We start from the raw sequence: 13584 nt of genomic DNA on the forward strand, positions 1-13584 counted from the left end.
TATTGTACCTTCCATGCGTTTCCAAAAGCCTATATTATTCCCATTATTTAACATTTGCATTCTGATTGCAATCAGCCTTCTTTCAATAAAATAAATAACGTTACAGCTTGTTAACCTAGAACCATCAAACTCTCGCTTCCATTATCAATCAACGCCACTTTTCTGCTGACTGCAACTCAATTAAAATCCAATTATTTGAATAACTGGATGGAAATTGCTATCATAAGATGTACCTTTTTATTAGGAACATTTTGTGTAGAAAATTGACAGCACAGAAATTATGACACTGTGGTTAAAAGATGTTTTGTAACCTGGGCTGGGAAAAGATATGCTGATAAATGTGGAGGAACAGAGTGTCACTTCTGGAGTAGGTATTTTATTCTAGAATTGGGCCTTTTGGTTCAGAGCAGATCCAAAATTATTAGATTCTGTTAGCATTGCCATGAGCTTTAAAAAAGTTGGTCCTTCTATGCCTCAAAGCTTCTTATTTTTACTGATATTAAAAAAAAAAAGAAAAAAAGTAGTTATATATTCTTAGAGCATCTTATCACATTACCCACGGAGCTAATTACAAAATATGTCAGTCAGTGATACCGATTCTTTAGGTAATCTCAATGTCAAATTTTTTCATTTATTTTATTTCTTACATTAACTAACATCGGACAAGTAGCTGTTTATTAACAGCTCTTGCAGCTGTGTACCTTCTCCTTATCCTGCAGGAACTCAGTATTATTTGGAAAAAAATGTCATATGAGGAAACCCTCAAGTATAAGTTGCTTCTTAGTTTTTAATTACATCAATTTTCTACTAGAGCTGTATTTATTTGACCAAAATGTGGATAGCACATTCTTCTTCATCCAACACTAAAAAGTCAAATTCTTTGATATTGCTCTTAGATGGAAAATATCATCACACTATTTTAATTTCAGCATGCCAACTCTATACACAAAAAATAAAACATTTTAAAAAATGTCTAGTTGCAAAGTCTAATTTTACAAAACAGATTTAAAAGAATTAAAGATTTCTATTTTTTCAGCTGTAATTATCTAGGACTTACTTGGCACCTGGAAGTTACCATGGAAAACCTTTTTTAGGAACAAAAAAATCTCCTATCAAACATATTTCTTTAGCTGATCTCAAGTATCCTTATATCATAATATTTTAAAGCAAATGCAGGCTCTCCAATGTATTTCTTTTAAATGTAATAGTATTATTGTCTTCTACCTTGCATCATAAAATCACATCATCTGAATTATACCTACTACAGTTTTAATAAATTTCTACAGAGGTTGTTCACTGAAGATTACACAGAGGATTTAAAAGGAGCTATTAGATTATGATGACTTGCATTTGACAAAATAACTTGTACTGGCACACAGCAAGGAATGAAATGAGCCAAAAAATCAAGGATAAGAAAAGGAAACATTATAGATAAGCAAAGTAATTCCAAAATGTGATTGATTCTAAAAGAAGCAACTCTTGATAGAATGTCATGTTCATATTATTTTTCCATTGTGATTACTCTTCTTGACTTTTGCTCCATATATCAGATTTTATATCTTTCCTGTCATTTTCTATGTGATTTCAAGCAACACCCCTAAAATATTTTTAGCTGCTTTACAAACTAAAGTTGCATTAACTAGTGAACATCGTTTATCAAAAATGCATGACAGTTTGCAAAATGCTGGAATCTATCTCTTTCCTTGAAATGTGCAATACTTCGACATACACACAGTCTACCTCTCTACAAAGCCAGCACAGAAATAAATGTGGCCTTTTGAGTCTACACACTAGCAGTGCCTCTTAGGCAAGCTCTGAAAAATCTTCTTATAAAGAGAGTCTACAAAAAATGCCAGAATTCAAGTAATTCAGTTTTTTCATGCAGAGAGTCCTCAAAAGTGAGGTCATTTATAAGATGTATGTTGAAATCAAAGCTACTTACCCTTTTTCTCAAGTTGTAGGTCAAAATGAGATTTCTAGAGAAGGAGTGTGAAAAGGCTGTGTAGAACTCCAGCACTTTCTGCAAAGCATCTCTCTTAATCACATGAAGATCACAGTAAGTCAAAGCCCTTACATTAGCACAGGACTGGGCAAGGGTAGACTCCTTCCAGAACACATCACCAAAAACGTCTCCTTTGCCTAAACAAAAATAATAGCATTACTTTCAATAACAGTACTATTTCCACCAAAAATATAAAGGAATATACATCTTATTTATACAGACAAGTTCCTTCTATTTCATGTGGTCAAAAAATAATTCTGTCTGAAAAAAATAACTTTGAAATATTTCATTAATAACTTTTTCTGCTATCTTTTTGTTAGTTACTTTGCTAATAGCCTAGCAAAATTTCATAAGAATAAATAATAATCAAAAAGTTGTTCATGTGATGAGTGCCCTTTAAATATCAATAAATGATTTTCTTTAAAAATCAAGAAAAGTGATTCATTCTTGGTTCATGTTCTCTTCTTATCCCTTTCAAAGAGATTAATTAAGATGAAATGTTTTTTCCCTTTCTTCTTTTAACTTACATGCAAAGGATTTGATTCTTACATCTATGTTGTTAAGTTTTCTTAATCTGGCTAACAGTTACCCACTATTATGTCAATAAAACCATCTTGTATAAGACGTCAGGCTGCAATGAAATAGAGTCCAAAACAAGAAGAGTACAGGTTAGTTATCACCAACATAGCAATGGCCTGGCATGAATGTTTAGTTGTTACACACTGGAAGAAAACAGTCATTTCCTTACAACCTTTCCATGTGCATATCTTTATGAGCTTGTGGCAGCCAGTGAAATCCCTGTTGTAGAATACTGCAATGAGGACATTTGCACCAGCCTGGACCTTACAGCTCAGGGCAAGTTTACCAAAATCCAGCTGAGGAACAGCTCCCAGCAAGGATTTTGCTGGTTATAGCCCAGCTCAGGCTGGGCACAAAAGGGAGTGTGTAGGAGAAAGTTACAAGGCCATTTACAAGAGTAATGGTCTTTTTTTTTCTTCTATTTTCCAACATATACTGCTAACAGAATAAGAATATTATACTGTTCTTGTTTTGAAATGTGTTTTCCTCTTAAACTTCTGCTTTGTTATATAACCACTGCATATTTCTCTTAAGACAAACAACGAAGAAATACATTCACAACATATATCAAGTTGAGGTAGGAATGGACCAGATGGTACCTTGTCTTATAAGTAATACTTTGCCCATAGCAATTCTGAAAGCCAAAGCATCAAAATAAATATTAGTTTATTGACTTCAGCCAGGCCCTTTTAGGTTTCATTTCTTAGATAAATAGTCATGTATAAAAGGCTATATGAAAGTCAAGAGAACTATCATGAGTATAGAGCTCAAGAAAACTTGTAAATTAAACCCAGAATTCCCATCTTAGCCCTTGAGCTGTACTTCCATCCTTACCTAATCTTTCCATTAGATGATAAGCATTTTCTCTTTGAGGAGAGGCTATCAGCTTGATGATAAGCTACACTGTAGTGCAATAAGCTGTCATTCACACTGATGTGCTCCCAGTCTTCCACAGAAGCCCTATGCAGCCCACGTGCCATGGACCAGTTTAGTCCCTGATCACTTTGGAGGAGCATAGGGTCTATTTTAATTTTAAATGTGTGTATACACTGAAACTATCTGCTCCCTTAGCACGTTTTTTCCTCAAAAATTAAGCAAAGACACCATAATGATAACCCTTCTCCAGTCTCAAGTCTCCTTACATAGGACAATATCTGGAAACACTACAAAGGCTGCACATCAATAAGCATGGTGGCAGTCCAATAGCCCAGTACAGTAAGCAACTTTTCATTTTAATAGCAATGACTTTTCACAGCTTCAATTATTTAAATGTATGCTTTTTCAATGGATACATTAAAAATGGCCAAAGAAAAATGCTTCCATGCACTTAAAGCAGATCATCATCTGAAAGGCTTTTAGACAGACAAGTACACCATATATTCAAAACTGAAGTGAAACAATTTTTATGCACCATAAAAACTGATATGCTTCACTGGGTAAAAATGGATTGTTTGCCTTTGGAATAAATATGCTTTTACTCACAATATTCCAGGCAATTAGCTAAACAACTGTTTTAATTAACGCTCTGGAATCTATCAAGCATTGAAATGTGCCATCACTGAGGAGCAACAGTTAGAGCTGGTAATCCAAGCACAAGGGAGAGAAATTCTAGCTTTGTTCTAAGCATATTTCTTAATATCTCCAGACAAGTTTCCCTACCTTAAAACGAAAATAATCATTTTACTGTCCCACAGTATCATGAAGAATAATTGGTATAATGCAAGTACAAACAGCATGGTCCTGCTATGCCTACCTCAGAAGTTGTTGCCTTACTCTTTTTAAAATTTAATTCTGCTTTTCACATAACACAGAAAGATACAACTGTGTCATTCACCTGTGGCAGCAATGACAGTTTCCCTTTGTTATTTGTAACTCCTCCCCCTCCCAAAAAACTCTCCCTCCTGCAGTTTCCTGCCACCCTGGGGAGCCACTTCCCATTAGTGGCAGGAACAGCACAGGAAGGAGCTACGTCTGCTAGGTGCCTAACCAGCCAAACCAGAGAAAAGCAACACATGAACCACAAATTGAGTCAGATCACAGAAGCCTCTGTTTGAAAGAAACAAACCAAAAAAAACCCCAAAGAAGTTGTACTCGATTTCATTAAAATATTTCCTTGCAGTTAGCAGCCAGTGATTTAGTTGAAAATCAATCCTACATTATATTTTGGTTTCCAAAGCAAGGCACACATGCAAACACCACACTGCTTTGTTTCCATCAAGTGCATTTCCTAAATGATGCATATCAAAAGTATCAAACTTGATTGTCAGATTCTAAAAAAACCTCATCTTTGATATTCATAGAAAAACAGGGGGGAAAAGGAGCAGTAGGAAATCTTTATAGTAAGAAGGAATTAAAATTCCACCCAGGAGTACCTGCACTGGATTAGAACAATTGGCCTCATACATAATACAGAACTGCATACCATCTCCCTTTGTCTATATGTTCTCCACATAGTAAGATCAATCACTCAGGAAAAAGGAATTAAAAAAAATGGGGGGCAGATTAAGTGGGTGTTTTATCAAATCCATCTGTAATTAGAAAGCAAGAGGGGCAAGGTGATACTTCTAAGTGTGTCAGAAGGAGGTTGGCAAAGTCTAATGGCTGCATTAGGGAACCTGAGCCAAAAGCCTCTTTTTACATATAACTCCAGGCTTTATATATTTCACCTTACCTCTGAGGAAAGATTAAAAAGCTAGAGAAATGCAGATGGCATTTGTTTGTCAGTACTTTGCATTTTTCATTCCCAGCTTGCTGAATTCCAGACGTTTGCCAAGAACATTATCTGTCAATCACACTTAAAGTGGATGATCTAAGCTTTTACCATCAATCACTTATATTCCCTACTGAATTTGTGGGCTGAGGACCTTTTTCACCATCAGCTCAGCATGCACTTGAAATCCAAATAGTTTTCTGCCTTTTATGTTTGATTGTTTGTTTTAATTATAATAACAAGTCCTGAAACAAAATTCTTAAATAGTGAAGAATTATTTTATAAAACCTTCTATTTCCATATTTTTTCTTTCCCAATTTCTTTCTCACATCAAATTTGCTATTTATCTTATAAATGAAAAGATAATTTCTCTGTTACCACTGTAAATTCAGCCTGAGTCAGGCATAAGGTCAAGCCACATTCACTCTGTCTCCTGAAAGCAGCACAGTAATGATGATGTGATTACTGCTGCTTAGTCAGGTGTTTTGCTGATTTTGTTCGAGAAAAGAACTACATTCTTACATTATAGCTATATTGTCTTGATAGCATAAACTTTGGTTTTTTCACTCCTAAAAAGTGGAAGTATTGAAGAGCTCTCAGACAGAACATATTTCACTCCAAAAAAATCTGCTTCATGTGTAGAATATGTGCTTGACTGATAACCTACTTAGTCCACTTTTGGATTCTGGATGTCTGGAAGTCATGGTGCAGTTTTGGTGTGATAGCAGCTGGGTGAGAAGATGAGGCCATAGATTCATATGCTGAAGGTCTTCCAAGTCAGTATGGATTTTGAAGGGATTCATACAAATCCATGGGTTTTCAGTACAAAAGACAAAATATTCATGTTAGAATCATTCTTGAATCAATAGTAATTGTTGTTACAGCAGCCAACACCAGAATCTAGGATGGGTCCCTTCCCAATCTGCCTTCATCTGCATGTTTAAATGATAGAATTGGAATCTGACACAGTCTCAGCAGATACAAAGATAAGCTAAAATGACCAAACGCTGCTCGATGGTACCTCAGCGGCAATGCAGCACTAAGCATATCTTGAAAATGAGGTGTTAGCAAATAATGTTATCTGTAATACTGATCCACAGTGGCTGCCACAATGATTTTCCCGGCACAGCTCCCTGGAGCACCCATACTGTCCTGCGCTCTCAGGATTTGTTTGCCACCTCCAAGCAGTGGGAGACACCAACTGCTATAAAATCAAACACTGATTCTCTCTGCATAGGTCTCTTTCTAGTGATTGCTCAGTAAAAATGCTGCTTTTTATAGTGACTGCTCAGTTAAAATGCTGAAATTTAAAAACAAACAAAAAAATTAGCCTGATTTTTTCCTTTTTTCCTTCCTTCCTTCCTTCCTCCCTCCCCAGAGGATCTGAAGTTAGTCCATGTCACAGGCTCCTACCAATTCTATTCAAGCATAATTCCACTAAGGACAGTGTATTTACCCCTGGTGTTCAAAGCCAGTGATGTGAGACTTGGGTCGAATTCCCTCTGTGATCACCACATGTCTATTTGGCTTCAACTGAAAATCCTTCCCTCTCCTCTCTTCCCTCATCTCCTCCTAATCTAAGTAAGGCATGCAATTTAAATTTTCCCATTTACAAAGAGAAGAAAGATTCAAGGAAATTAGAGGCATTAGAGCAAAAAGAATTTTTTCTCTTCGTGCATTATTTTAAGGCTACGAATATCTGTCAGGCAATAAAAACAGAGCTACCATTTGGCACTGAGGTAGAGTATTCAGTATCTGTCCTACAGATAAATTGTACAACTTGACAGCCACTGAATAGCCTGTAGTTTGGTTCTCCAACACAGTACAGCTGGTAGGAGATGATGCATGGAAGTGATTTGCTGCCTTGGATTTTCTTAAGATTTCTGAAGTGCAAACTGAGATATGTAATGAGAAGCGAATGACCAACTGCAGAGAATATACTATTTTTCATTAACCAGAGTTTTAATTAATCTATTCCTCTAATAAGACCTTAAAAAAAGTCTGAGTACCAATGCCACAGAAGCCAAAGTAAGAGTTGCAGATAAAACAAATTGAAGTTGCACTTTCAGTGATTTGCCTGGTGCACAATTAGAAACACAGTGTATCTGTTCATGTTGTAAAACATAGCTTGGCAATATTTTGCAGACACTTTACTGTACAACTGCGTCAATTTTCTCTGTTGAAGCACATTACTGTACAGACAAAGTAAAACCATTTATTTTAGAGATGAGTAGCAACAACATGTATTACAGCTAAGATTTCTATTATTATTATTATTATTATTATTATTATTATTTTAATGTGTTTATTTGTCTCTCTGAATAGAGCATAGATTATATTTCACTACTTGACTTAATGTGATGAGAAGAAGAGTTTTAAATGTCAATTGGGCCCTACCAGGCTTACTCACAGAATGCTTGGAGGTTTCAGCAGAATCTGATTCATTTATCCTTATTTGCATTTTAATGGTTACTGTAAAAAGGTTATGAATATATGTCCAGTTTGTACAAACTCAGATGATACGGAAGTTACCAGTTCAAGTAACTGGAGTCAAAAATGCATTTGAATATATTTGCATTGGTTAACTAATAGGAAAAACACGGTTCAATTTCTGTTGTCATTGCATGGACAGTGCTAATTCTCTGATCAAAAAAAACCTATCTGAGAGGATCAAATTGCATTATCCTCTGAGTTATTTCTCTGATTACTTAGAGACAGGCTTTAGGTTCTAGCTACATTGAAACCCCAAAATTTTATTGTATTTCAGACAAAATGGATCACAAGAGTTTAAATAGTAAATTTTATGTTCTGAAGTATATAAAATAAGTATTTTGAAAGCCTCACGAAGGCTATATATATAGTATATATATAGTATCTATAGTATATTTCATTTTATTTAATATTTTTGCAACCCCTTCAGTATAAATTTAACAATGTGAAAGAAACATACCTCTGAAAAAAAGTTATAACTTGAAACTTGAAGAAAACAAAGAAAAATGAGTGTTTCATGAAAATGTTTTACATTAATTTTTAACCTGTCTTTTTAGTGAAAACAATTTATTCTTCCTCCTCCAAAATTCTTAAGCAGAAACAAAACCCTACCCAAAACAAAAATTAAAATTAATTCAGTGGTTCACCTGCCAGAAGCTGACTTTTTTGCTAAATTATAATTTTTACCTCTTCATACCTCTGGTTGGAGTATGGACATGAACACGATGTGCAAGCCTTCCAGACACAGCCTGAGATATCAAGGGATATGATGGAACAGAGAGTCTCATCTCCACCACATCTCAATTTCAGCTGACAGTGTCATGGATCACTGTTGCCAGTAGCCTGCCAGACACTACCATCTTCCAAAGGGGACTTCTTCCACATGTGGTACTGTCAGACTACTTAAGAGCACATCATGCAAAGCTGCATAGATTTTCAACAATAAAACAGAAAACATGCCAGTAAGTTCACTACTGAGGCCTCTATTCACAGGGAATCCCCCTCTTCCTCAGTTACTCCAGCAAGTCATTAATCAAGTATTTTAAAAATCTGTTTCTCCAATACCCTGCCCAGTCTTAGACCATCTACAGACAGCAGTGGACAGGAGCTTTGGCGATTCATGCTTTTAATGCTCTATCAGAAGCTAGACATAGAACAACTAATGGCTGGCTGAAGTCTTAAAATTGGCAACTCTGATATCAACCCACCCCAGGTGTCGGGAGCACAGGAATAAGGAATACTCTCTGCCCAAAACCACCATTTGGAATAAACATATATTTCTCCATAAAAGTTTTAGTGCTGCTCCTACATCCACCGTGAAATTAAAATTTTATATTAATGTAGATCTCTTTATGCCACAGCCTTTTAAAAAGTTAGGCTGGATCTCTATTTTTAATACTTTTGCTAAGTGTGCCTGGACACACACTGGGCAAATCAAAATCTGAAAATTGTTCCTTCAATTGATGTTCATTGAATCACTTCATAGAAACATGCAACTTCTCCAATCTCCTATTATAAGTTAACCTAAAAAAAAAAAAAAACCTCTGAAGTATAAATAGAAAAAGCACAATAGACCTCCTGAGGATAAAGATGGATTTTAATTTCAATCATTCCTTTTTGAAAGCACTGCTGGTCACGTTACAGTCTTATTCAATAGCACAAACAATGTTGTGACGTTAGATACTGTCAGAAAACTCTAATGCCATCCATAATCCTGCGTTTCTTAAGCCTAACAGCACAGCAGCTTGGTATTTTTAACATAGGGAGGTGTACCTACACTGAAAATGTAGGTGAAAAGTGAAGCAGAGAAGTAAGGGACTTCTTCAAAGACTTGGAATTAAATAACAGTAGGCCCTAAAATACACAATTAAGTTTTGAAAATGGGGTAGTACACAAAGCAGATTAGTTTAGGGAAACCTGAGTTAGCTCAGGTACTAGGGACAGTCTAAAGATAGCAGTCTGGGCTCAGCACAGTTCACTTATCCAACATCTTCAAGTCTGCTGAGAAGCAGTCTTCACATGACTGTGTGGAAGATGCAATGCTTTCCACAGAGAAGGTATAAGACAGGCATACTCCTGCACTCTAAAATAAACCACCCCTGTGGTGCAGTTGCCCTTGCAGTTTGCACTGTCCTATCTGGATGCAAATCTGTCCCACCAAAATCTGAATCAATCCTCTTTTGTCTACAACTGCTTACGGCTAAATGAGTAAGCTAAAGCAATTGTAAAGAAAACAAACAATTACTCTTATAACATTTCTTTAAGACTGCAATTAGATCAAATTAAATCAGCAGGAATTTCTCCACACAAAGCAAATGGAGCATTTAATATCCTGCTGAAACCAAACATGGCACACCAAGCTCTCCTACACGTTAAAACCACAGTCCCCAATCTTGTCAACTTTATAGCTTTGTAAATAAGAATAAAAGATCTGTATTTCATGGTCATATAAATTTCACTTCCTCAACTCATGTGTGAACTTTAATGTAAAACTATGTGCATCCTTTGCACACTCCCTGGCCTCCACTCCCCCCAAAAAATTCCCATTCTTGACATTGTGTTACTGCATACTTTCATACTTATATCTACATTCTGTTATTTCCTTTCAGCTTTGATAGCAGCAAAAGGAATAGCAACACCAAACTGTTGACCTTGTGGAGAGCAGTGATATTCCTGGCTCACAACAAATTCCTGACTTGATTTCCCTTTCTATCTCATTCACTTTACTTGCCTTTTGTGGAATCAGGAGGTGGACTCTACAATTCTCATATGTCACTTCCAACTCAGGATATTCTATGATGCTAAACCAACAGTCAAGAAAAAAAGTTTATTCTTTTGAAAGTTTTTAGTTCACATAAAGATATCAAGAATATAAATGCAGAACAACTGGGATGTAACACGGGAGAAACTGTTTTGTGTGGGGTTTTTGTTTTTCCTTTTTAACTAAACCTTCTAGTAAATATTATTTTTCTCATCCAGTACTCAGCTCTGAAGATCACTGTGGTTTTCAAGGCTTTGGTTTTTAGTTGTTAAATAAAGGTTTAAAGCTCCCTGTGTTTAATCAAGTCCACTAAACTAACATCCAGTCTTACCATCCATACACACAAGGCCCCCTTGGAAGAAGTATCAAGACCACTTCAGCAGCTTTGAACAATTCATATAAATAAAGATCTGCTGTACAGTCAGGCCATCTAGGAGCCGTTAAATGACAAATCACAGAATCACAGAGTATGCTGAGTTGGAAGGGACCCACAAGGAGCATCCAGTCCAACCCTTAGCCCTGCATAGGACCATCCCCAAGAGTCACACCAGGTGCCTGAAAACACTGTCCAAGTGCTTCTTGAACTCTGTCAGGCTTGATGCTCTGACCACTTCCCTGAGGAGCCTGTTTCAGTGTCCAAGCACCCTCTGGGTGAAGACCCTTTTTCTAATATCCAACCTAAACCTTCCCTGACACAACTTCAGGCCATTCCCTCAGGTTCTGTCACTGGGCACCACAAGAGAAGACATCAGTGCCTGCCCCTCCTCTTCCCCTCATGAGGAAGTAGGCTGCCATGAGGTCTTCCCCCAGTCTCCTCTTCCCCAGGCTGAACAGACCAAGTAATCTCAGCCACTCCCCATACTCCTTCCCCTCAAGGCCCTTCACCATCTTCGTTGCAGCAGTCAGAAAATTTAAGGACAAGACATTGTTTTTCCCACCACTATCTAGAAAAAAACAGACTGTCACTCTAATTGTCAAGGGTCTTCTTCTTCCTTTCTCTAGCCTTTTTCTGGAATGTTTTCATAAATTTCAAAGATTACCCCTATTTCAGGTAAAAAGGGTTGGAACCAATTTGGGTCCCAGAATCACTTGCTTCCTTCAGATTTCCTAGAGAAAAGGGATTTTTCTGCTCAATCTTGGAGTACTATTATGTCAGTCTAACACAGAATTGATTATTTCCTAGAAAGGTCAAAAATGGTTTTCTAAGTCATTCAGATATTTTTGCATTCACACAATATAAATCCTTTACTAACGAGGCCTTATCTCCAGCCCTTCTTTGTATTTCCAGAAAATACTTACAAAAGGATACTTTTGCTACAATTTTCATGAAATTATCTAAGCACACATGCAATTGGAGACATAACACAAGAACTAGCACTTCCTCTAGCAATGATGAGGAGAGATTAAAAAGGTTCAGATTAAATGGCTGGAGAGTGAGGGAAGTGCCCTCTTATCCCCATTTTGTGAAATGACCCCAGCAATGGCACATATCTGCTCAGCTGGACTTCTAACATCAGCTTCTTGTTTACCACAGTTCCAAACAACCTACGTTCTCACACTTCACTAATGAAACACATATCTTCACAGTATCAAAAAACATAAAAAGTGCAATGAAAGACAGTTTAGGTCTTCAAACTTCCTTAAATAAAGAAACAACAACTAGTCATGTAGGTTTATTTCACACTTCACTACAATCCCTTTTCCCCGCATATTCCAAAGAAAGCTTCAGTCAGACGTTATGTTCTGTGCCTGGGACACAATTAATTCAGGAAGAATATTTGATAAATTAAAGAAGTTATTTGATAAATTAAAACGTAGCCAATCTCCTGAGCATAAGTAGATTTTAACTTTTCAAAGACCTGCAATAAGGTCAGGTTTTCAGATGGTCAGTGGCTCAGCCTGAAATGTCTGCTCCAAAGCAGAGAAACTAGAGCTGCCAAATGAAGTACACATAAATGCTTGATTGTTTTTAACAGCAAAAAACCAAGCTATTTTCTCTAACTACATTTGGATAAATGGGTAAGTCTTTAAATAAGAGTAGTTCAAAGAGATACTGTCAGTCTCAGGTGGATAAAGCAGCATCAGGCCAAATGGGAGGGCTTAGAAAAGTTAAAAGCAAAGTCAAGTTGAAAACAGTCTCTTAATGGAAGTCCTGCATGACCTGTGCTTCGCTCAGTTCTCTTCGGGGGCAGGGACTACGTGATTGTCTCTATCTTCCACAAAATGCTGAGTGTACGTCAGTACTTCATCCTATGCAATAACAATGGTGCAAATGGGAAGAACAGGGAAGAATGAAAAAACAGAGTTATATTTCATCCAAGCAGCTTCCCACTAGTTAAACTTCCCTCTTACATAATCCCACCCTCACACTTACATGTTAACATAGTAAAACATGGTAATACAGTGGTTTTTCTTGCTAGGTTTTCTTTTTCTAACCCATTTGTATTAGAATGAATCACAAATAAATCCTTCACCTGCCTTAAAGGGTTTTGTTTCTTTGACGCATCAAATCCAAAGATTGCATTGCATGGACACTGGTAGTCTCTGTATTTTAGCAGAAATTTTACACAGAATTAAAAAAAAATATGTCTTTTATCACAACAAATCAAAGTCTATACAAAATACTTCGAAGTCTTTAAAATTTTACTGCAAAGGTTTGGGGTTTTTTAAATTGATTTATTTTTGTGTTTGTATTTAAATCAAAATAATGGGGAAGGCAATATTAGGAGACACACACAAAAAGAGCACATTTTTTCACTGCTGGCCGATGTGCAATTTCTTCCATCTCAGTACTCATATTAATCTAAGTCAATTAAAGACAGTGCTTTGTTTTAAGAACATAAGCCTGAACTGAGAACATACCTGTCTCTGCGGTATTACACGGAACTGATTTAGAAGGATATTATGGAAGTGTACACAATACACTCCAGGGTTACACAATATACTTTTATGTGCTAGTCTGCAGGGTTAAATGTTTCAGAACTTGAAAATGTTTCATATGAATTGGATCCTTAAAGGATTAAGTGTAGTCTGCCTTTGGTT

At 36.4% G+C, this 13584-nt stretch overlaps 1 protein-coding gene across 3 annotated transcripts in view; it reads right to left on the reverse strand.

The window, feature by feature from the left end:
• The window catches only part of KCNH1 (potassium voltage-gated channel subfamily H member 1), a 189564-nt gene that overhangs the window by 81965 nt on the left and 94015 nt on the right, over nt 1-13584 (reverse strand). For all 3 annotated transcript variants that reach the window (XR_003533965.1, XR_003533964.1, XM_027681858.1), the window contains exon 10: nt 1943-2139. Coding sequence is in view for 1 of the 3 variants with exons in the window: in XM_027681858.1 (XP_027537659.1) it covers nt 1943-2139 (197 nt within the window). In the remaining 2 variants the exon portion in view is untranslated. The remainder of the gene's footprint in view (nt 1-1942; nt 2140-13584) is intronic.

Source organism: Neopelma chrysocephalum, unplaced genomic scaffold, assembly GCF_003984885.1.
Source record: "Neopelma chrysocephalum unplaced genomic scaffold, ASM398488v2 Primary Assembly neopelma1_61b, whole genome shotgun sequence".
Classification (NCBI taxonomy): Eukaryota; Metazoa; Chordata; class Aves; order Passeriformes; family Pipridae; genus Neopelma; species Neopelma chrysocephalum.